General features: G+C 42.0%; 1 protein-coding gene across 3 annotated transcripts; it reads right to left on the reverse strand.

Annotated features, from left to right (window-relative positions):
• Positions 1–689: 689 nt before the first annotated feature.
• On the reverse strand, positions 690–25,703 carry mylk4a (myosin light chain kinase family, member 4a). Of its 3 annotated transcripts, none has more exons than XM_076293575.1 (15): positions 25,503–25,703; positions 8,754–8,891; positions 7,882–7,978; positions 7,086–7,596; positions 6,630–6,898; positions 6,173–6,278; positions 5,420–5,513; positions 2,585–2,694; positions 2,152–2,293; positions 1,951–2,021; positions 1,675–1,803; positions 1,407–1,559; positions 1,199–1,277; positions 1,022–1,076; positions 690–848 (listed from the first exon to the last, which is right to left on the reverse strand). In XM_076293575.1, exons 1-14 carry the CDS (start codon positions 25,680–25,682, stop codon positions 1,023–1,025), a joined length of 2,133 nt encoding a protein of 710 aa, XP_076149690.1. In that variant the 5' UTR covers positions 25,683–25,703; the 3' UTR covers positions 690–848; position 1,022. The 3 variants fall into 3 exon arrangements, with proteins under 3 accessions (XP_076149690.1, XP_076149689.1, XP_076149688.1); XM_076293574.1 differs by lacking the exon at positions 25,503–25,703 and adding an exon at positions 23,483–24,086; XM_076293573.1 differs by lacking the exons at positions 8,754–8,891; positions 25,503–25,703 and adding an exon at positions 11,845–12,455.
• Between the last annotated feature and the right edge of the window lie 337 nt (positions 25,704–26,040).

Raw genomic sequence — 26,040 nt, forward strand, 5'->3', positions numbered from 1 at the left:
CAACTAATATTTTGTCTGAGGCGATTAAAACTGCAATTCATTGAGAAAGGCATAGAATTTGACATACTGATTTAATATATACTTGATATCAAACATTAGTGAAATAGATTTCCTGTGTGCATATTCTCTACATGTTTCTAAATGATCCTAGTAATGTCAACTATAGATTGCAAGAGAGTAAATAGTATTGAGAGAGTATTTGTGAGCAGCGAATGTGCAGATGTAGAGCAGATGTAAAGACGACCTACAGGGGGCCACGTTCACCAAGGGAGGAGAGGACACACAGCACAACCAAACTTCTAAGACAGAACGAAAATGACCTCATCACCACTGGCTGAAATATCCACATGTAACAATGCCATTATTATTTTCAATTTTATCCATATCTAAATATCATTGTGACCAATGTCCAAATGTCCATTCACAGTTCTATGTTGTTCAGTTAAATGCAAAAACATACATGTGTATTACTATCTAACGTGTTTAAATGGACACAAGCACTATGACGTTACAGTAATACACTAAATAACACTTTGCAGTTACTGCTGCTGCTCCCAATACTCATCATAACACAAGGTAATAAACAAACGATAGGACATTAGTTGCAATCCTAATCTAACAAAATAAAACACAACAGATAACACAGTCTAGACCATAACAGAAATATTTTTTTGCTTGTAACTTCAGACTGTGAATGTGGATCTCCAGCTAAAATCATTGTGATCATAGTTAATATCTACAAATCTGTGGCTGTCCAAGCGATCAGGGTGTGGTGGTGTCCTACAGTCCTACTGATGTACAGAAACACTACAGATTGGTCCAGTGAGCCATTCGATTTCTCCAGAAACCTGCAAAACAGACAGCATGCGATGAGATCAAAAAATCTGAAACAAGGTCTGTAATGATATCTGCAATGTTTTGGTAAGGTTGTCGATTGCCTGTGTAGGCTATTTTTGCCGGATGTTCATTAAATAAGGCGTGTGTGTCATGAACCTGCTTGCAGCATCACTGGGACACTTACATTAGCTCTCAGGAGGTGGAACACAGGAGTTCCGGCGTGAGCGGCACATGTTCTTCTACAAGAGAACACAAAAACACAAAAGGCCCCAGTCAGACATCCCCTCCACCTCAACCTACTGTAGGTAAATGTGCCCAGTAGAGTTTCCTGTGAGGTCCAGTGTGGGGTGAGTCACTATACCTTTTCATGAAGGCGGTGATGGAGGGCTGGATCTGACAACCAGGGGTGCTTGAGAGCTTGTGCAGCACCTATCCGCCAACTGGAGACACATGACAGAAACACAAAACAATGACGATTAAACATGATACTGATAATTCAACTAAAGAATGAACCTGCGGATGTAGAGAAAGGTGCAGACATGAGAGAAAACGAGAGAGAGATTAGGTACCTTTTGTTGACAAGAAGGAGTTTGGAGATGAAGTCCTTGGCCTCATCTGATATGCCAATGAACTCGGCTTCCTCAAAGTTCCACTGGCACTGAAGAATGTTGTTAAGAGTCTCGCCGTCATCGTCTCCAAGGAAGGGGGACAGACCACTGAGACTAGAGGAAACCATGCCAAGTTTGTGTGTGAGTCCATGTCCATGTGTCTACATTAAGTACAACACAATTGTGCGGATACACTTGTATGTATATAAGCATTTGTCAAGACACTTACAGCATGTAAGTGATGACTCCCAAGCTCCACATGTCTGTGTTGAACGAGACAAAGTCGTAGTTGATCACCTCGGGGGCCAAGAATTCAGGGGTGCCAAAATTCACCTTTAACTTCTCTCTGGGGTTATATCTGCAAGGAGTATATCACAGACAGAACAAAATCCATGAGATGATCAACCACTAAGTGTACATTCATTGTACAAAAAATTCCCAACCCCACTAAAAAAAATTGAAAATGTCATTTGTCTAGTATATCCAAATTGAGGAAAATACGTACTTCCTAGCAAGCCCAAAGTCAATGATCTTGATCTTGTTTGTGACTCGGCTTACACAGAGAATGTTCTCAGGCTGAGAAGGCAAACAAACACAGAGAGAACCCATTTTAACCCGTATTAATTTGATCCTGTGCAGCATAACAAACACACTTCAATTATTCAATTATTTCGACATACAGTGCGATTCAATTATTTCGACATACCTTCAGATCCAGATGAAGGAAATACATTTTGTGCATGTGGCGTAGTCCTTCACAGATCTGCCTGATGAACATCACTGTATCAAGCTCTGTCAGAGTGTAGTTCTCATCAATGATCCTGTCAAAGAGCTCCCCACCATCCACACTGTTGGCACACACAAATGCATATTTTACCTCAAAGATCCATTAACTGGTATTGTATAGTACAAATGTGTATTAATAAATAACATACTACACAGTTAAGTAAAAAACTGTGTGCATTTAATGATTAGCACAATTGTTATTTGTTATACAGTATCATAGCACTAGAGGTCATTCAGGATTCCATGCTGTCCATATTGTCAACTATCTGTATAACTCTGTATCTGTATAAGTCCGATAGAAACCGGAATGAAACCATATAGAGTAACTGAATTTACAAGATGTATTTACTTACTATTCTAGGACCAAGATTATATCAGTCCTGGATTCATAAGCAGCATATAGCTGGATGAGATTGGCATGATCCAGCTGATTCATAACTTGAATCTCATTCTTCACAACCTCCTACAAAATTGCACACATACACACACACACACACAAACACACAAACACACCACTGTCAGCTTACACTGGCAAGCATTTCATCTACCATCCAACAAGACACAACATGGCTAAAATGATTTGTTCACTTCTATAGTATTAGTAGTAAAAGTGCTCACAAATTGTCTTATTCAAATAGCCTGTCATTCAGTGATAACAAAGGTGTTTCCATGAGTGACACTACATCTTGCTTTCAAATTCAATTCAAATTCAAATTCAAAAAGAGCTTTATTGGCATGACCAAGTGGTATAGTGTTGCCAAAGCAGACACACAAACAAACTAAGAAAAGTAAACTTATGACTGCTAAACTTCAACAATAAGACTATTTTTTTTTTATTAATAAATTAATTCATACATAAAATAAAAACTAGCAACTAAGATTCACCATATATTTGGTAATATCAAGATGAAAAGGAAATTTAAATTTGTATGTCAAAATTGAGCTATGATAAAAAAAGGGAAACTTATTAATGCACCTAAATAAAATGGAAACCTATAAATAAATTAACCTACATAAAAAGGAAACTTATAAAATAATTATACTACATGAATATACTACACATTTAAAAGGGATACTTATAACTAACCTAATCTACAGAAATAAAAGAAAACTTATGACCTTAAACTTATATTTCTAGAACAAAACTAAAAGAAAGTTAACCATAGGAAAAAAGGAAACCTCTAACCTTATACTTGAAATATTGATTTTATCGAAATGCATATACACTAGTACATAAAACACTAACATGAGGGTAAGATTTTGAAATGTTAACATGTTGCTCTGGTTTTGTGGCAGGTCATTATGTAATCTGCAGCTATATTTGAGCAATTTTTGTTCTCCCCCAGTAGTATACATATTTTGGACTGGGGTGGTATATTTTCAAAATCATCTATATGTTTTGTTAATTCTGCATTTTTTTTTTTTATCTTATAGACATATATTTACAACAATAAAGTAGGAAGTGTTCTTCATTTTCAACCTCATTTATACAGAAACCACAGCTTCTCATATCTCGAGGCAGCCATGTTGGTTTATGTCTGCCTGTTTCAATATGTAGGTTGTGGTCACTGATTCTATATTTTGTCATCAGGCTTCTTTTCTTCCTGTCTTTGATGTTATCGAAGTATGGAGCTAGACAATAATTTCTTTTCAGTGATCGATAGATCTCCAATTTTTTATTGCTTTGTATTTCTTCCTTCCAGAATTCAATATAATGCATCTGATTTGTGGCATCAATTTCTTTTAATACAGATTTTGGTAAGACATTTAGGTTATTAATATTATTTTTGTTTGCAAGATTGAATAGAGGGTCACCATGATGGGTAAAGGACTTGTTCTTGAAAGCTTTATGATGGAAGGTCTCAGTGTTGCTTTTTGCCAGATGGAACCAAAATTTAGAGGCCCTTTTGTCGATGTCTAGGAGTAAAGGGAACCTCCTTAACTCTGCACGAATTGCTAGGTTGGAGGATGTTCTATGAACACTCAAGATATTTTTACACATTTGTAGGTGGAGTTCTTCTGTTGGACTTTTGTCCCACTGTTTATAGTTCAGTCCATACAGTGGCCCCCAAATCTCGCTGCCATAGAGGGCAATTGGCTTGATTATGGAGTCAATTATCTTAAGCCAAAATTTAGTGGGTGGATTGAGCTTTTGAAGCTGCTTCTTAATGAGGTAATATGTTCTTTGAGCCTTGTCAGCCAGGTTTTTTGAGGCCAGATTGAAGTTTCCTGAAGCTGTTATGGTCAGTCCCAGATAATTATAATGAGTTGTTTCCTTAATGGCAGTTTCTCCAATTTTGAAATTGTCTTTTTTAGATGTTTTTGGTTTCTTCTGGAAAATCACTTGAAGACACTTTATATTTGTGCTGTCAAGTACAAGTCCAGAACCTGTTGAACCGTCTATTTATTTAGCCAGTTCATTAATGAATATGTTGAACAGTATCGGGCTTAGGCTGCATCCTTGCCTGACTCCTCTACTTTGTTTAAAAAACTCTGTTCTCGAGTTGTTGATTTTTATACAACATTTATTTTGTTTGTATATGTCTTTTATAATGGAGTAGACATTGCCTCTTATATCGCTCTCTAGGATTTTCAATAACATGCCTTCGTGCCAGATAGAGTCGAAAGCCTTTTGGAAATCAACAAAACATGCATAAATCTTTCCTTTGTTTGTTTTCTGTACATACTGTTCTATAAGTGTGTTGAGAGTGTAGATGTGATCTGTTGTCCTAAATTCTGGAAGGAAGCCTATCTGACTTTTACATAGAATGTTTCTATTCTGTAAAAAGGTAAGTATTCTTGTTTTTAAGATACCACAGAATATGTTACCAAGAATGCTGGTCACACAGATCCCACGATAATTATTTGGGTTCATTTTGTCGCCACTTTTATGCACTGGTGTGATCAATCCTTGGTTCCATATCATGGGAAAGTATCCTGAACTCATAAAAAGGTTAAACAGGATTGCTTGGCGGGTTAGGGATGTACTGTTTTAGCATTTCTGTTGAGATGTTATCGATTCCATAAGCTTTTCCTGTTTTTAATGACTTAATTTTTTCGTTTAATTCAGATAATTGTATAGGGTTGTCTAGATCACTTTGGTATGCTTTCAACTTCTCTCCAGTAGTCTAGTCACATTTTAGTTTGAGTGGATGGACAACCACCGGTTATTTGGTGACATGTTTTACCTTTTCTTTTGGACTTCTGGCTTTGATGATCTTGGCTGCTAGAGTGAGTCCAGAAGAATTTTCTATGCATTTGTGCACCTGACCAAAACGACCTCTGAAAAAACAAAAACAAAAATACATTATACATTCCAGAATGTGGGATAGAAATTAGTCTCATTTTGTGGCATTGTCCAAACTGATAAAGAAAAGCACTCTTTTCATATTCTCAATCCCCTCCTGTAACAAGATCTCTCCTATGACTGGAGTAGGTCCCCAGGGCAACCAGCTTACCTCTGAGTCATCTCTTATGACATACAAATTTTAGAATCTTACAAATTCTTGTTAACGGTGACATCAAGTCCATACCTATTGCATAAATAACTAATTGGTCTTGTTTAAAGCATCATTGGTAAAAACCCCTCCCTCCTGTCTCAGCTGTAAAGATGAAATGCCTCGCCACCCTATTTTAATTAACAACAAGTAGAGGCGTCTCTTTGAAGCAATGGATTAACACTTAGTGATTAGCTTCCAGCTGGCGAGAGGGTAGAGTTACACATATTCTAAAAGCTTGAAGTAAAAATAACCACCTGACTTTGGAGCTATGAGTCGAGTGAGTGGAGACTTGTTCCATGAGAGGGGGGTGAGTTACGCAATTAGTCTTTGGGAGGATTAAAGAGCGGTCGGTCTTCTCTCACAATGTCGCACAAAACATTCTGTTCCATGAGTACGGTTCCAGAAAGAGAGAGAAAAAAAGAAAAGCAAAGAGACACTCACCCTCCAATAACTTCTTGTCTGTTGATGGTATAGAAGTTGTTGATCTGGCTGGGCTTTGCAGACACAATCCGGTGACCAAACGGAGCAGGTGGCGGCGGGCTGCTATCTGTAGGTTAGGACCGCGAGAGCAGCAGCGGATATCATGTTTGCAGAGCAGAGCGGAGGAAGAGAGCGAGAAATAGAGAGAGGGAGGGAGAGAGAGAGCGGGAGATCAGTTGAGGGAACTAAAAGGCAATTTACATTGTCACAATCTGCATAATGAATTTAGAGGCCGGCTCATTCTGACACACTGATCCCTAACAAGAGTGTTCCTTTCAGCGATGTTATCAAATAGTCCATGAAAACAATAATCCACTACCCTATTAAAAACATACTCACACACATGTCCAGACTCAATTACTTACATCTGATTGGTATTGACTACTGTATATGCGTGAAATGAGCAACAATAACTTACCAAAAAAGTACTGCTCTTCCTCAGTGTCCTCTTCATCGTTTGCTTCAGCGACTTTTGGCTTCTGCTTGTTGAAGTTCAGCTCAAACTCCACTCCGTCTGCTTTGAAGAAGCCGCGCAGGTCCTCATCCCCCTGCTTAGCCTTCTCGCCCTCCTGCCCCTCCTCTACTCGACTCTTCTTGTGGTCTTCTGCCTCCTGGTCCTCCTCCGTGACCCTGCGCTTGGCGCTGGTGTTCACTTCATCGGCCTGCTCCACGTCCACCTCCTCAGCGCTGAGAGCATTAGGAATACATGGACAGGCGTGAAAGAAGAACGAAACAAAAATGTACAAGAACAACTTAGTCCAGCACAGGAGATGGCTACTTGGCATGGTGTTGTGAGCTGTTGTTTAGGACCCTAATGGGGTCTTGTTAAGTTACTGTTTCGTGTTTAGTTTTGAACTGAAATTTAGAAATTTACCTCAGCGAAGTGACAGGCTCAGCTGGAGCGTCCCTGCTGTCAGTCTGAGGAGACGCCTGCCTCGCGGGCTCTTCAGGCTCTGGAACACTCTCACTGGGAGCTGCTACCTCCTGCACCTTGTCCACCGCCAGCTCTTCCTCGACTTGCAGCTCGCTATCAGGTGCCTCCTCGCTCTTCTCCTCTCTGGTCTCCTCCTTTGCAGCCACTGGGATCTCCTCCTCCATTTTCTCCTCCCCCTTTGCCTCTTTCACCTCCTGGGCCACATCCGCCTCCTCTTTCTGCTCCTCCTCTAGCGCTTTGTCCTGCTCAGTCTCAGCCAGCTTAGGCACCTCCAGGATGAAGTCCACTGCGCTTGGCATCACGGGCGACTCTTGTGGCTTGTCCACCACAGTTCCGGCCTCCAGGTCCAAACATGCCTGGACCACCAGCATACCTGACCGCTCTGCATTCTCTCTGTTCAGTTTCTGCACCTCCTCAAGCAGCAGGGCCTGCTTCTTCACAGAGATGGTGTCTACCAGAGCAACATGAACAAAACACAAGCAGTCTTTAAGACTACACATACATGTACAATCACCAATATATTCTCATACATCTATTGTCATTTATTATGTTTTATATCTGAATTACACAGATACTAGAGATATCTGAATTACACAGGTAAAAGAGATTTGTTTTCAGTATTTGGCAAAAGTGGTCTCCCCCTGATATTGAGGGTCTTGAAGCCACCTTGAATAATGTGCCTTTCAAAACTAAACTGACTGTTACAAGACAAACTTTTCACTCTCTCAGGCTTCACCTTGGACTTCTGGAGGCTTCTTCTTTTTCTGTGCTTTCAGGTCCTTAATGCTCAAACAAGATTTCTCTTTCCCATCTTTGCCTTTATGATCTCTCAACTTCAACATCAGCAAACACAGGGTAAAAGTAGAAGGAGGAAAAGATTTGATTAACAAATATTATCCAGATTAAATGTAGACAAGCTTTTAACAATCTCATAATGGTCGCATAAAGTGCTTGGTTTATTGTAATTGCACAACAACAATGTATGCTTGGGCTGGGTGATATATATATATATATATATATTTATTATGTTTCAGTATCTTAATAATGTGACTCCATCCACTTACAATACATTTCAGTTCGAGAGCTATGGGTGTGGAGATTGATCATGAATCGGTCACAAACTGTAACTGAAACGTGACATATGAATGTGACATATGATTAATTGAATCTATTTTCAATATCACTGGGAAGGTCAGAGGCAAGTCAACTGAAATCACAAATGCTTGCTGTTGCATTTAAAGGCGCAGTCAGCGGTCATGCGCGATTTCAAGCCCAAATATATTTTTTGTCACATTCAGACTGTGTGGAGTTTCTCTGGGAAAACTGAGGGGAAGGGGTGTGCTACCACTCTGATGTGTTTTGTTTGGTTCTTGATTAATATAATGTACGTTGTGTAATGTTGTATTCTAAGACATTTAAATATAAACATAAACAAATGCTGACTGTGCCTTTAAGTGCTAGAACAAAAACATGATATGTACCATCCATTTTCAGAGGTAAAATGAAGATATCAGAGATTATTATTGTGATCAATCATACATTTTCTGTACACATCCGTCCATTACCCAGCCCAAGTTAGTATATAAAGGACAGTAGCAATAAACCTACAAAGTCTCCATATTTGCGTGAAGAATGCAAATGTTTTGGTCCATGGAGCCTAGACTTGGGAGTCGACTCCAAGATGCTCACTTCCCATGCTGAGCTTGTGTCTTGGGTTTCTTTAGTGGCTTTAGTAGAGGGATTTTTCTGTTAAAAACACAAAATATGGCCATATGTGACAGACAAACATGCACATGGGATGGATGTGTTACATGTTCACAGTTAGAGTTGAAAGTGTTTATTCACACACATTCCAAATGCTTGATGAGACAAATGATGAATAAGTGACAAGATGACAAAACAAACATTTGAAGTTGTTAGTTCCTCAAAGTTCATTTCCAGAAGCAAGATAATAAAGATAAACATGTGGGGCACACTGATGAACACAGACAGGTTCACAGATGACATGCTGTTGATGGTCCATCATAGATGAATGGGCCCTGCGGATGATGTGAATTTATAGCCAACTCTATAGATGCAATGGAATCCAATGCCAACCCTGCACGGAAAATGTCTCTCATTCACGCTCCATTTGTTTGTTCCGACTGGAGACGGCGCTAGTAAACAGTCCGTTTAGGGCCAGGGCGATATGCACCCAACACCTCCCGTGTGGCCTCCAAGGCCTTCTCACATTCACCAAGCTGTATTGAGAGACTGTGGCCTTTCCGCGCCGAGGTGGGGTAGGTATTCCAAGCGCAAGGTGTCCATATCTACGGATGGTTTTTTTTCTTTTGAAGGACAAATGGTGAGGATGTGTGATGCCAGTTGGTAGGCAGACCTCTCGCAGCTCTGTAAAGTCGTGTGACAAGAGACATGGTCGGACGCGAAAATTGACGACAACAGCCGTTCCGGATGATTTGGGGTATGTTTCCACTAATCACCACGGTGATGGAGTATGAGCCATTAAACGATCCTAGCCACTGAAGTTAAAACGGTCACACTTTCAACCACTTGAACTGTTGACTGTATCGCATATGACTTTTTATAGATAGATATGCAAACAATACAATCCATACTTCTTCACTAGATTTCCTGATTCCTATTCATAGCATGCACACCATTCCGGAGCAAGTTGGTAATAGAAGGTGATGATAACCGGAGTTGAACTACTGGAGGTCTGGCTCTACCACCCATAGTGTGGCCAGATGGCAAGCAGTGAATAGGAATGACCCCACTCCACGCCAAAATACTGATCACCTCACAGGCATCTTACACAACTGCCCTCTCTGACAGTCTGTGGTCCAGTGGGATTCTGATGGGATGAACAGCTCTAAAACTGTCTGGACCAAACAGGAGTAGAGATTTAGATGACAAGCTCATAACATTTGAACAGGTAATGCAACATATTGCAGTGGTTAATGGCCTGGGTGGACCTTCAGCTGAGGATGATTTAAACTCAAGGAGGAGCAGAGGTAGAGATTCAGGAGGGACGGTCTGAGTTGTGATACAGAAGCATATTTGTGCTTAATACAGAAACACTGACTAAATCAGATTGAAAATTACACTGAAAAGCCATCAAAACACCATTTGTGCCAAGATTGCACACCAAGTCCTTATTTTGAGCTACTTGGATCTAAACCACTAGGGTACACACTGTAACACTAGCGTGCAGCAGTTGGCAGTCATATTTTACAACACCACATAAATCATTAGCTGTTAGACATGGGACCATGGTGACACTCAGAATTCCAGCTATGCAAAGTTTTGTTTAGATGTGGGCATTCAAACACTGCTAATGAGAAGAAGTAATTGCAGGGAGATCAGCTATAGTTACAGTCAGTCAGTCCAAGAGACGAGGGTGATGGGGATGGAAAATGAAAATGCAGAGAGAAAACCAGAGAGAGAGAGAGCGAGAGAGGGAAAGACAGAAAGTCTGACTCATCAATATCACCAGCACGTTCATGGAATAAGGAGAGCTCAGGGACTCCAGCCGAAATTCTAGAGTGCCACAAGCTTCTAAGACACTGCATTCCCGAAGTAGCGTTTTAACATTCCAGGGTCTGTCCTCACAGCGCCCTATTCATGCCTTAAGAGACCTCAGGGGGACTTTCTGTGGATAACAAATGCCTCACTGATGACCCTATTTAAAGGCGGATGTGTGAAACTGGGGGCAAAGGTCTTCAGCATGTTTCGAATGCTTCTGTCAATAGGGTGTGCTGTCGTGTAAAGTCATTTTAGCAGTGTCACCTTGTCAAATGAGTGGAAGTGCCGTTTCCAACTAAACAAGTCAACAACCAAAAGTCTTGATGGACTGAGCTGTCTAAAAAATAACAATAAAACCCAATTAATAGATCCTGTTAGCACAGAGAGGATTTTGGATCTGAATATACCAGTGTAGGCATCCCTTAGCCTACATGGAATTTTCAAAGGTAACATATACTCAGTAATACATTATAGGGAAGATGGGTCAACAGCTTACTAAATCTTAGACTGACAGAGCCGATCCCTGATCACGTTTTAAAAGATGAGAGGTATTCAGAAAAGCCGACTTTGATATGGGAAGGCATGCTATTGCCTCACTTTAGATTTCAATAGAAACCATGAATGAATACTGTGCAGTGTCATGAGACCAATGTGACCTATCTCCATTTCAGGTAAGGCAGCATCATAGACTGCTTTTATTTTCAAAGTGCTTTTAAGTGTATGGAAGATATTCTGCCGGTCCACTCTTCATATGAAGGATTCATGAAGCCAAAAGAGATAATGTATACTCCATCCAAGACACTCACAGCTAAACTGTATTAGGTAAAATCATGACAGGCTTATAGGTCCTTAAAAGTTAAGATACACCAGTGGTGTAGTCTAGTTAACTGTAGTGGGTATACTGTGATCAACCCCAAATGTTAATATGTATCCTTGCCTATTTTTAGTGGGTATACTGTGTAGTCCTGCGTATCACATAGACTGCAACACTGGTGAACAGAGCGCTCAAGGTTAAAAAGCTCACCATTGTCCCAAATTCACAAGTTGACTGTAGAGTGCTGACACAAATTTGCATCATTTTCATCAAAACAGAAATCTCAGTAGTACTGATGAAGCCTAACAGCTCTCTTGTGGGAGAACACGAAAAAACAAGAACACACACAGTTGCCTGACTCACCTTGTCAGGTTTCTTGGTGGCGCTGGCCGCTTTGCTCTTACTTTCCTTGCTTTTGGGCACGGGAGTAGAGATTATTTTGTTCTTGCGTGCCGCTGGCTTTTTGCATATGAGCTCCATAATTTTGGAGTTCTTCACGGTCTCACCAATGACACTGATGACTTGCTGGATGCTGAGCACTAGCTTCTCCATGCCCTCCAGCTTCTGGGCCTGCTGCTCTGAGCGCTGGCTCACCACTGACATGATGCTGCTCATCTCCTGGCACAACTCCTTTACGGCAGGCACACGTGGTGGAAGAGGCAAGTGGATCTCCTCCTTGTCCACCTTCAGAGTCTCGACGTCTCTCTCAATGCCGTCGATGTCTTGCGACATGCCGTCCAGTCGATTGAGGACCTTCTCCTGGATGCTGATAAGATGGTCCATTTTACTGCTCAGGGACTCAATCCGAGACTGGATGAAGTCAATGCCCTTATCGGCTCTGGTAGTACTCATGGTTGATGGCCGATGGCTCGCTCACGTCAAATTGTTCAAAGTGTGACAAAGAAAAAATCTTAACAAACGTCCGCAATAAACGACGGACACACCTCCGAGACAACTGCAGCCAGCTCTATGGATTCCCAAAAACCCAATTCCAAAAAGCGATTGCTCGATGAGTACCTCTGTCTTTCACCCTCCATTCAACTGTCGTCCACCTCTCCAAAGGGGAGATGACATTAAGAATAGAAGAGGCCGGCCTCCCTAAATGTAACTTGGAGCCCATGCGTCAGCACAGGAATGGCAGAGGCGGTGTGAGGTGGAGGGGAGGGGGGGGTTGGCAGGCGAGTTTGCGTGACATATGAGACGCCTTAAATGCTAACCCCATGGCAGACACCCATCGGCCAGGTGTCAAAGGGTCTTGGTGACACACACACACACACACACAAACACACACACTTTCCAATAAACTTCTTAAAATGTAAGTATGGAAAAAGAAATCTTAGAATGACACAGGCTTCTCTGAACATGCAACCTTATATTGAGGCACTAACTGCTGATAAGTAAACATTCTGCTGGTGTGTCTCTGGGGAGCACACGGTTTTGTTCACACGGAAAGGAACAAACAGGTGCCGATATGTTGCGAAAGCACTGTGGAAGAGAGGTCAGCAAGTGCTCTAATAATCATAATAGACCATACATTTTATTTATATAGTGGCTTTCTTAAACTCAAGGTCGCTTTACAGAGTCATATAAAATAATTCATCTTTGATATGTCCAAGTTTGCTCAAAATATCAAACGACCACCAAAGAGGAATTTGGATGCAGCTGCGGCTGCAGAGCAAAGGATTCCTGTCAACAGACACAAAGGATGTGCACAGATAGAAGGCTGGTTCAAATAACACCGCGATATTTGTGTCCTCTCTGTGATTGTAGACTGCCACCTTGCTGTGGAAACCCCCTTGCTGCCATGTGTGCTAGCTGCACCCAGCTATGACACAGAGAAACTAGTTTCACTCTGTACCCTGCTTGAGACCCAGTCCAGCCTCTTTACGCTGTAGGCAGAAATTTGAGAAACATGGCAGCGGTGATTTATACAGTGTCACGCTCTTTACAAGCACATTCACTGAAATCCCTAGTAGAGGCTAACTCATCTGTAGTTAAGACAGTTACGGATCAATTTTAACTTAGGTCCTGAAATTGGAGCCACAGCGCTGTACGCTACACAGAACCATGTAAATATGCTTAAATGGACAGAGAGGGCATCTCTGTGACATGTGCAGTTCAAATCAACACAACCCTCAAACGCAAACGGAATACAACACCACTGAAATACAATCACGATAGGGGAAAAAAACACTCCCTGTGAAATATTGTGACATACTGTGAAACATTTAGGCGAATACTTCTGCTCCACACGACTAAGAGTACACATGAGTGTCTGTATATGTGTGTGTTTGTCTGCATGCGATATAAAATCCTCTTCGCCTCAATGATTTTTTTTTTATCTAACTGTGCTATTTTTATAGGCTGGCCTTGCTGAGCCCCCAAAGTAAAGCCGAGGCCATTTTAAAATATGTTGTCGACAAAAAGGGGCCACTGCTTGAAACCTGAGCTGTGGCCAGCCGGCCAAGAATAGCATAGGACTCTGCACACTCTGACCGGGCGATGCCAAGCACTATTGGTCACGGGACATGATGGGGTACCACAGCATCTCTTCAAAGTCTTGTCCCCACAGTAAGTACTTGGGAACCGCTAACCCGTCTCTCTATGAAGGAACCCTTACCAAAAGATGGGAGTTAAAAAAGCCTGGATTTATCACTTTTTCTTTGAGCGATACGAGGAAGTGGAGTGACAGGTGACTGTGACAAGGTACAGAGACGAAGAGACTGTGACAAATGGGACAGAGACGAGGAGCACACCGACAGGGCGACAAGTCACACCTGTCCCCGAACGCCAGCAGATGATAGAGCCGCTATGTGGACAACGCAGGTCATTCCATTCTACCCGTGTCACTTTGGAAGCCACAGGCAGTGCAGTGCTATGTCAGACTTTTCAGGGGATGAAAAGCAAAATAAGTTGTCTGGACCACAAACAAAATGAGAAATGACATGGCACACACACACACAAACGCGCGCACACACACACACACACACACACACACACACACACACACACACACACACACATGGACACACGGACACGGACACACACACAAATGTGGCATGATATGGTATCAATAATGGTTATAGTGTGAATTTTCAGAGTTTTAATGTTTAACTCAAAAGGACAGTGATTTGGTGATCAGTTCATGTGACATGTTTATACCTCTGCCTAAAACTAAAACGATGGAAATGCACTGCCTTTTAAACAGTCCAAAAGTCCAAAACTGGTTCATGTACTACACCTTTGACGCCACTAACACACGCGGCCGGTGTGAAAACACACGTCTATGCATACATGCAGCATTACATAACCCCCATATAGAGTTTATATTACTGGAAGTTTACGAGGAAACCTGAGCATTTGCAGCCCGTGAGCCCATAATAAGACTTGCAGCGGAGCCCTGCCAATGTCTTGGTATCACAGTCTTCACCTGCCAAGTGGGCACCCGCTGCATGTCACCACCGCATAGTGCTACAGTGGCCGTGAAAACCCTGTCCCTATCGGACACCGTGCACTCTGGGGAGAGAGCGGAGATGTGTTTGTGTTGTGACCACCGATCCCCCTGCGAAAAACAGCTACTGTTTCATTCACACTGCCATACCCATCAGCACGTGAATATGTGATATAACAGTACCCGATCTTCAACAGATTTGATTCCAAGGGGAGCATTTTTGATTATTGAATTTAATAGTGTGAAATGTGAATGTTATATACCGTATTTTCCGGAGTATAAGAAACATATACAGTATAAGTCGCACCGGACTATAAGTCACATTTATTTAGAAATGTATTTCACAAAATCTAAGACCAAGAACAGACAGACTATGTAACTGGATACAGAGGCCAAAAAGATTGAGAATTCTACTGGGAATCTTAATGCAGGCGAAGGAGTGAATGGCGGCAAGTTGAGGCGAACTGGGCGATAAGGAAGGCGCCCAAGGGCCCGACGGTAATTGTAAAGCAATTTACAAAAGATTTACTAAACAAAAATGCTGATGTGGTACATGAAAATTTAGCTAAAAATGTGGAGAATGCAATGCAATCAAGCATTTTGGGCGATGTGGAGGGACAAGATAGCGAGGGAGAAAAAAAGATGCACGTTTAAAATAACATTTTGAGTTGCGTGTCGGAACACTAAAATGTCCTGGTTTACACCAACTACTATTAAAGTGTGGTATTATTATAGCCCGATCATTAACTAAACTCATGTAGAAAGACTATAGCCTAAAGCGCATTTTCGATAATGTGTGTGTGTGTGCGCAAGTGTCAGTGTATGGTAACAGTATGCATAATCTTTGCAGCCAACCTTCACCTTACAGTGTATCTCTGTAAACATTGTTGCAATGCCTCGCTATATCTGCCTCGTTTTAACGTTAGGACAATGCTGAAGAGAAAGTCATCATTCTCAAAATAACCTATGGCTGAGTTTTGTTTTCAAATATTTTCATGCATGTCTGGGTAATGGTGAGGATGGGTGAGGAATGATTAGGCCGGGGCCCTTTATTTGGGGCAGGCTTGTACTCGAGGCGTTTTATTGCCTTCTCTTTTATTGTGAGACATGCATTCCGTTTGGAGAGTCATACCAGTAGGCTAGGCTATCAAAAGCAGAAGATGTTCGGTTTGGTTGGGGATTTAATTTACGTTTGGACTGTTTGATTATATTGCTAAAGGTTGGGACTGATGGGCACTGAAATCTGGGGGGATTTGATGGTTCACTGTTAAGTTTCATGTAGCCTAGTTGAGAGACAGAGCATCCGCTTTCATTCATTCATTGAACATGCCCTGTGCTGTAATGGAAACCTTATTGCGTAGGCCTAGTTTTTTTTTTTTTTTTTTTTTCAATTATAAATATATATTTTGATAAATAAGTTGCACCTGACTATAAGTCACAGGACCAGCCAAACTATGAAAAAAGTACTACTTATAGTCTGGAAAATATGGTACATAAGATTTGTATGATTGATAAAGGAGGCAATTACACAAAGTGACCCATAAAAGTTTAACAAAATCTGCACAGCCTGAATGATGTGTATGGCATACCGCATCGCACATGTAAGATCTCCCTGTCTTGCCCTCTGTGCACTGATAATATTGTATCTGTAAGTGCTGATGGCTCAGAACACTCCGTTCTTTGGCAAGCATGGAGATTGTAGTGAGTAATAGATATGCGCAGGAGGACTATCACTGCAGGAATAGAAACAGCTCGGGGGGAGCTGCTGGAAAGACGAAACACCCAGGATGGACCAAATTCATTTCAAGATGGACACAGGGGGCATATCAAGGTGCACACAAGGGGCATATTTATCACATATGAAGTCCCTTATCAGGTCCAAAAAATAAATTAAATACTAAATCAGTAAAGGATACAGAACAGTATATGATTATGCTGGCCTATTATGATAACATTCTTTGGAATGTTTGTAGTATGCAAGCAGACTCCTGGAAGGAACACAGTCAAGCAGGATTCAGACCTACATAGAGTGTTCTTTAGTAATGCCTGACCAGCTTGGAAATTATAATTGCTGTGTTATAAATGGTACAGAAGATGTGAAAATGCTTTGAGGGCATTTGATCATCAGAAGCAGAGATTAGAGAGGTGTAATTTGGCACTCACGCCTGGCTCCCATCACTTGTGCCCCCAGCACCACACACACACACACAGACACACACACACACACAGGCGTGCACACACACACACAGACACACACACAGGCGTGCACGCACACACAAACACACACACGCACACAAACACACACACACACACACACAAACACACACACAGACACACACACAGACACACACACAGGTGTACACACACACACACACACACACACACACACACACACACACACACACACACCACCCCCGTCCTTCAGCCTAAATGGAACACTCTGTCCTCGGGCGGTCTGGGGTAGTGTGCCCCCGCGTTGTGTTCCACCTATTTCCAGTGCCAGTCCGGCTGCCAGCTCATGCCACTCTCCTGAGAACAACAGAGGGGGCCATGGGGTCCAAGGGCCGGGGGCGCGTGTGTGCGCCGCAGCCAGGAAACGAGACACTGTTCCTGCATCTGCTCATCTGGCTCCCTCTCTCTTCCACCCGCCAGTAGGGCTGCTGTGGCCTGGCTCCAGGGCCCCAGGCCTGGAAAGCGAACACGCTGCATACGGGATTCAGTGACACTAACATTAGGGAAGCTTGTTTACTTGTCTTCCAGAGCCGTGCTTAAGAGTAAAGACTATATTCAGCAGATGACATATCAGCCATGGATATGGAGGAATGACTTTAAGTCATGCTTATTTTTCAGAGTTTAGCTTGGATATAATTAATAAAATGAAAGTACCGGTAATTATTTAATAATTTTTCTTTTGATAAATATGTGCTGACCAATGCCCGCTATCCTACTATTTTTATGCCTTTTGTTCATATTTATTAAATGCTTTTCTACCTAACCTCCAAGAGACTTGATGAGACTGTCTGGCTGTGAGTTCATAGGGGGTGGACATTCAAACTGTTCACATTCACTTGCTGAAAGCAAACAGTAGGTGGCACTGTGGTCCAACCCTAAGAGAGGATCGACTTCACAACACACCGGGGTCATGCAAAGGAGGTTTTCTCAATAATGCCCTTTTGTTACAGGAATAACAGGAGTGGAGAGAGTATTTCATGATTTTTTCAAATGGGGTGAATTTCACTTTGTGCTAAAACTAAATGATAATTATGGGCCTGTGTGTACTCTGGACAAAAGAATCTCTTCTATAGTATTAAAGGTAACCCAACAATGAATATATGTTGTCACAAATTATTATTGGAACAATGTAAGCATACCATTAATTTACAGCAACTATATTTTATTAGTTAGTTATGACTTTTCATAACTGTTATGTATTTAGACATTGATAAATGTGTGGGATCAAGTGGAAGGCCTATAGACTGCAAACATACATCAGGGAACCAGACAAGATGTGTCATGTTCCATAGGGAAAGCTTAGTCACATGTATTAATAGTGTCGGAGTGACAGATGTCATGTGTGGAATGGAAAAAGAAGACAGCGAGAGATCCCCACGCTGTCTGTGAGCCCTACAGGATGACTAATGACACCTAATCAGCACTACTCTAATAAGGAACTCATACCCGGCTGTACAGTTTTATTTGCTAGATTGTTTTGGTTTACATCTACATCTGGGTTTGATGCAAATGTCAACAAGATGTCTTTCTAAGTCACTGTTGAGAGTAACTATTGCATTCCAGTAGTGCTCCAAAATCATATGGCATGTATGATATGACTAATAGAGTCTGCATTATAACATGTTCAAGCTAAATGGGATTCAGTGAGTAGTCCTGCATTAAGATTCACTCACATTCACTGTCTGTCAGCTTCCTTAAAAATAAAAGTAAATGAATAGTTTTCCCTCAAGAGTCTTCCCAGGCTCTGAAGAAATCGGGCGCTTCCTCTAGAGGGCAGCTCAAGACTTTGCATTGGCTTAGCTGAGGACTGCGCAAGTTCAGATAAGAGGGAAAAGATGGGACACGAACTGAAATGCACTGCTCACACTCATTCCCACGAGGGACACAAAACAGATGGGAGAGTCCGCCAAAGCATCTGCGCTGTCTGGTCTGGGCCCCACCAGGGAAAACAGTGTTCCCTGAGGAAATCCAGCAATTAAAGGAACAAGCCAACTTTTTGGGAAATTAGTTTATTTGACGGTAGCGATACATTACCCTTCTTTTCTGTGCAGGCAATAACCCTATAGCCTGGCTTAGCATAACTCATTGGAAGTGGGTTACACCATGTTAGCCTATAGCTAAGTTGCGAAATATTTAAATGCGTGTGTCATTGTATTGCCTCTCATCATGTCTGGGTGGCTTCGGTGGTTATTCATTAAGATACATTCATGGAGGCTGAAGACATAGCAGCCTAGGCCTCGTGACACTACTGATTTTGTGTGATGTCTTCCTGAAAATGAAACCCACAATTCTCTGTTATATTATAACCATCTGTGAAAGTCATGAGCTTGTAACAAAAGTAACAAATGCATGCTAGTTGATCCACCAAATCATAGCCACAATACAACACAAAAGCATTTGTATCAACAGTCAAGCGTTTCTCACTGAGGGTCTGTGGGTTAAAATATCCAAATCTTCTGATCTTCTAATCAAATCAAAAGAGCCGGCAGAGAGAAGGCCCCTGGATGCCCAATGGTAAGCCCTTCCTCAGTGCCTCTCTCACTGGACAGCATAAATATATCCCCTTCTCGCAACGCCACTTACTGTATGTCCTCGCCAACACGAGTCTTCCACAGCCTGTTTGCAGCGATCCCTGACAATCACGAAGATGCGTGCCAAAAAACGACACATTGTGCAACATGATTGATAGCTCACCAAAGGCATTACACAACCAGTAAATCTCCATGGGCCTCAGTGATTGCCACCCCACAGAGCAAGAGAGCAAAGAACTGTGGGTTTATTTATAGGAGAACCCTCAATCACGCTACAGACGTAATAATGTATGCACACAAGAACCCACACAAACTCACAAACCCCACTCAGTCACTTTCTCCTGCCCGGTAACAGGACGGCATTACGCAAGATCGCTGATCCTAAAATGCTCTGGGAAAGCCATGAGAATACCAATAAGCCATGACTGCTGTCTGAGTATTAACTCTCCCAATGCTACTCTGGCAATTCAAGTATCAATCAAAATGTTAACGTCAACTCACGGGGGACAATTCATGACAAAGTGTATACCTGTGCCAATGTTCATATACTGTATCACAAAATCATATGGTGGGTTCTGATGTAGAGTGCATGCCTTTAGAGAGACACCATTTTGAATGATTTTATTCTCAAAAGGGAGCTCTTCAAATAATTATGAGATTATTTGTGGTGTTGTGTTACTGTATCAACCAGAGGCAGTCTTTGCTGACTTATTCAATTAGGTTTGACATTTGTCATTTATACCAAATGTCCTGATAGATAAGCTGCTGGCTTAGCTCTTGTGAGCTCTCATGATGGGGCATTGGATAAGGCGAAGGGCTCCTAGTGAATAGGGAAATGTAAATGACCTTTCAAGAACAAATGTCCGCAGCCCAGCAGAGACAGGGAATGGTACAGAAACAGGGTGTCCAAAGGAAACACACACACACACACACACACACACACACACAGTCCATACATAACTGATTTAGGAAGGTGGATGTGTGGAAAGGCTAACAAACAAGTGACACTGATGGCCACTGAAAGGCAATTGAAAATGTAAACTGCAGACAGATAAAACAGCACTTGCCTGGATGGATTTCCTATGGCAGTAAAAAAGGAGTCTACAATTCTACCCAGGTGGTAGAATTGGGAGAGGGAGACCATAGGATATAAATGAAGGCCTGCCAAGTCTTGCACTATTGTGCTCTTAAAGTGTCAAGATACCTGCTGTCTGATACCTGATAGCACCTAAAGAGCACCAGATCCTGTCTCTCAGCAGAGCTTGATCTTTACAGGAGGATTGGCTGATCTGATATCACATATAAATACAACCAGAGCATTTACATTGTTATAACCTATGCATTAATACACAATAGTGAATACAACAAGGAGATATAGTTTGTCAATGTGCCCCACATCTATTTGTGCCAATTATGCAATTCTCTTACAGAGTTAAGGTTTGTTTATCATTTTTGTTCCTATGAAAAGTGTTGATATTTGATATTGTTATTATGATTGATGTTGTTGTTAATATTACTAATTATTATTATGCCTAATTTATGCTTTTTTAACTAATGTAAGTTGCTTTGGACAATAGCGTCTGTCAAATACCATAGACAAAAACACAAGTCGCAGACATGAATATTCAGACACAATTAATGTAACCAATATGGACCTAGCAGAAATGATAGAATCAGATGCTCTCTTCTGCTTCACTGTGTTGTGGCAACCACTCACATGTGCCATGCACAACTCAAACACGCTCAGTTTGACCTTCCCAACATGCTCAGTTTGACCTCCCCAACATATGCTATTGTGACAATGAGGAGGGCATGAAAAGAGATACGTGGGCTTCCACAAGTGTCTTAGTCAAGACTAAACATAGAGCCATCATGACAAGACTGCCTCAAACCATGAAACATAGGCAGAGAAAGGTTTTACACAATTGCAAGGTGCATTTAAGCTCTTCATAAAAAAACACTTGTGGTATGAATGAGGGATAGAGGTTTGCTAGGCCATTTTGATAAGTTCAATAAATAGGCTATGTGGCTATCAGCATAACCCTTGTCAGTGTGTTGTAAAAGTGAAAAGTCGTGTGATATGGCATGTGAGGTGCAGACAGCTGCTCGTCTACCTGACTGACATTAACTGCCCACTAGCAGTGTGTGCTGAGGTGAGAATGAGGTGGCAGAAAGGGCTCCATTTCAGAAGCCTGAAGTCTCTCCATTTCAAGTTGTGGAATTTTGGTAATTCATGAAAAACGTGATCAATAGCACATTGTGATGTGGACAGATGTTCCCAAAGGTTCCTGACTGGGAGGCAGGCTTATTGTGCAGCCTGAGCACAGCATTATAAATGTATGTTGTTTTGCAGCGACCCTCAGCTTTTTGTGATCAATCACAAAGCCATTGATTTGGCCCTCAGGTTGTTATTTGCCAGTCAGACATGAGAACACAGGAGGGAGAGGGAAGGGGTTTGTTTTTCATGGCAAAGACTAGCCAGTTGGGCAGGGTGAGCATACTGTAGAATTAAATGACTAATCCTTTAATTGAGATTATTAATGAATTACATCAGTATTCGTTGGCCAGTGTGACTAGGCTGAATATAGCTTGATTGTAGTTGCATGGATTTTTGTCAAATTCATCTTAACTGTCTTTGTGTCACCCCTGTTCCTCATTCTCTCAACCACAGTGTGCACTCAAACAAGACTAATGTGAAAACTAAAGTGGCTTGAGCATACACTATCAATAATAAGGGTCTTGCCTCTGGAGCACTGAAGGAAGTGGTGTCATTGCTTGGCTGAGTTTAAATGATGAAGAATATTTTGCCAAAAGCAAACACTATACTTCAATGAGATAAATAATAGAGTATCTCAGCATGATACACTATCGTAAATATACTCTGGTAGAAATGTACTGTACCATGTTCTGCAGCGTGTACATGACATGATCACAGAGGAAACTCTCAAACCATCCTGACACTCCATAAAATACAGAGTGTCATCTGACGGTCCCAAAGGAGACGTCCCATTCAAAACACCTCTGCCATGCAATCTGCCTCTCCCGCTGGGGATTACATCAGAGGGGGGTACACTCCAACAATCCACACACTGCTCACATTATTTCCACCATCCCTGACGAAGTCTGGCACAAACTATGCACATGATGTACATTGCTGTCTTCACCAAGAGGTCACTACAATGGTCTTCCACCTCCCGTAACACTGCTAAAACAAGGGACAGAGATGGAGAGCCAGGGGTGTGCTGTTTGTGAGTTTGTAAAATATGGCTGCTGAAACATCTCACAGTCAGATTTAGCTTTGGCCTCCAGGGTCCCGTTTCTTGCACCTCTGACATCCCCTCAGGCTCCCGGGGGTGTTGACAGCGTTTGCTTGCCTCATTCAGTGGACCGATTTTAGGGTACTCTTTAACCACCAACAAGTACAGTTTCATTTTAAGGTATAACGGATTCTATTTCAAATTAATTTTGTCACCCTAAAATATTTACCGTTTGCAGAGGTTTATTGAAAGGCACATCTTATACATTGTCCAACTCTTGGTTCAATAGGGTTAAGTCACTTGAGGCATATCTGTCCATGATATTGTCTTTGTGTAGTGCCACCACAAATAAATAAATTATTGTACACTGATGTCTATCTTTTGTGTTCAACACATACAAATATGTACTTGTGATCAGTAATGTATTTTAAATCATGATTTGGTTACTTTAATTGTGTTGCATTTGAAACAGTTGCCAGTAACTGTGACTTCCTTTTCATCCCTATGCCAACACCTGTGAGACTGCCTACCTTTGCATCAGCGGACGAGGAGCCTCTCCCTTTCCTTCGATAAGAGAGTAAATCCCAGAGCCGACTCCAGAGGAAGGAGGCCACTAGACACACACTGCTAACTATCCAAATGTCCCTGCCCTTGAAGAAGCTCTCCATGACGGTGGGTTTCCCTGGTCCTCCTCTAACTCTCAGAGTTTGGTCTCGGGAGCAGCCCCTGGAGAGTCTAGTCTCCGAGAGGCTGAACAGAGGGCTAGCTGGTATCAGCATAGGTCAAGTGAAAGAGAGCGAGCACGGGTGTGTTATGGTGGGTGGGTGTATATGTGTGTGTGTGTGTGTGTGAGTGTGTGTGTGTGTGTGCGCGCGTATGTGTGTCTGAGCGCGTGCTGGCCAAAAACGCACACCCTTGCCGACATCCACCCCCCCCCACACACACACACACCCGAGTGCCATTAGAGCTAAGGGCCAGAAGGACAGGGGCACTTGTCCTCGTGACAGGAGTGACAGGTGCTACAGGAGGGGTGACTAAAAAACACCAGTGCCCTATCACTCGATCACTCGCCTGCTCCAGCAGCCTACCCCTGCCCAGTCCAGTCCAGTCAGTCCTGCAGTGGATGCTGGGTGGAGAGAAGCTATCCTCAGAATCATGAAGACTTCTCGCCTATTTGGCACCTGTGATAAATATAAATGTGGCTCTTGGGGTAATACAGTGTCACTCAATGAGGAATGGCAGGTGACACTGACATAGGCTACTGTCTGCTGACTGTATGAATGTAAAAAAAAATGGCTATGAAAAAAAGAAAGAGATTTTCACCTGACTACACTTGAGGGGATTTGTGGGTACTATTTTTACTAAGTTCTAATGTTGAGGGATCTCAAGAGCCAAATGATCACTTAGCACCTCAAGTGTCCCTGTCAGCAGGAAGGGACATTTTGCTAATGTACTATGAGATCTTGAATTACAATTTTGCATCACACAGAAGGTTTCCTGACCTGTACAACTAACTCTTTTCACAGGAAATAACCTTTCAATGTGAGTCAAATAGGGGTATGGCATGGCAAACACTATTCCAGTATTTTATATGCACTTTCCCACTTCCATTATGCCACTATCAAAATAAATGAACATGGAGAAAGCAAAATTAATTGGCTGACACAGAGCTAATTTTAGCTCATCTCCATATCTCTTGCTACACTGAGCGGTTCTGAGGGTACTAAACTGCCAAATGCTATAAACATTTATTGTGAACTATATCTTTAAAGGGCAGGAAATCAATTTGTCATCAGCCAGTGAAACTAGACAGTGGTGCTGCATGCATTGTATGCTATGCAATGGTGGTAAAAACAACTGTGGCAGTGCCAAGTTAACATAGGGATAATAATCAGTGCACTCTGAACACCAATCAGAGGCTTATATCTGGTCTCGGCATAGCTTAACTACCAAATAATTGCTCTTATACAGATATTAGAACCAAACAGAAATGACAAAAAAGTGACAAAAAAGTTTGACTCTAAATTATCTGCTAAACTGCCTAGCTGTCAATAAGACTGCCTCTAAATACATGTGACTTATAAATGTTTATAAATATATTATGTTCTGTTTATCAATTATGATGTAGCCTAAAAAAGTGTGTATAAAGCTGAGGAACAGAGATAATTTCAATCAATCCTTTTAGGTAGAGTCAATGGAATCAATGGTCTTTGCAGCAACAGTTAATTTAGCTCTGGTCACAATTATTTGTTTTCTGTTGCATATTACACGTATGGCTGCCGACACTGCATGGTTGCAGCATGTTAAAGGGCCACCCGCGTGTGGATCATTCTGTAACTATTTTTCCCCCACAAGAGGGCATACGACTACAATTTTTCATAAGGAGCTGTTTGGTGGTGAAGAGGAAGATGTTCAAGGGCCTATAGGTGAGAGCTAGAACTTGGTGAGACTGAGACGCATGAAGAAAGATCGAGACACCCAAAACAATGTGAAGTGAGACACATTGGGGAAACCTATAACATAGTAGTTGTAGTAATTAGCTCAGCTTACCTCTTCAAAGCCTCCCAATCCCTCGAGCTCGATATGTTTTAGCTCCCAGAAGCAGCGCATGGTGCCCACCCTCTCCAGGTAGTGGAAGAAAGTCAGTTTGCCGTCAGACCTCATTCGGGCCACCTTTTTGGGGGGTGACATGTCACCTGGACTCCTGCACTTTCTCGGCGGGGTAACCATTTGTTGCTCACAAAGAGGCTGCTTCTCTGACCTGAGCGAAGATAGGACAGGTGTTAGGATCACGTGAGATTAGTCAAGACCATAAAGTAGAGTTCCATTATCAGCATCATAGTTGGCCCCACAAGGCTTCAGTTTTAACATTCCATATGTTATCTTAATGCAGAGGAAGTAGATTGGACGTTCAAGCATTGTTTTTGTTTTTATTGTTGAAAGGGTCTATAAACTGGTCGAGTTCGACTAGTTCTGTAAATGAGTTAGGCCTAAAGGCCTCCATTTACTAGGTCAGCGGTAGGCCTACCACAGTTTGGGAATCCCTATAGGCAGCATTATACAATCGTTAGTTAGCTTCATGCTGGTC

Source organism: Alosa pseudoharengus, unplaced genomic scaffold, assembly GCF_046254945.1.
Source record: "Alosa pseudoharengus isolate Yale_2024_CS ecotype anadromous, Long Island Sound unplaced genomic scaffold, YU_APseudo_1.1 YU_APseudo_1.1_scf_2, whole genome shotgun sequence".
Classification (NCBI taxonomy): Eukaryota; Metazoa; Chordata; class Actinopteri; order Clupeiformes; family Clupeidae; genus Alosa; species Alosa pseudoharengus.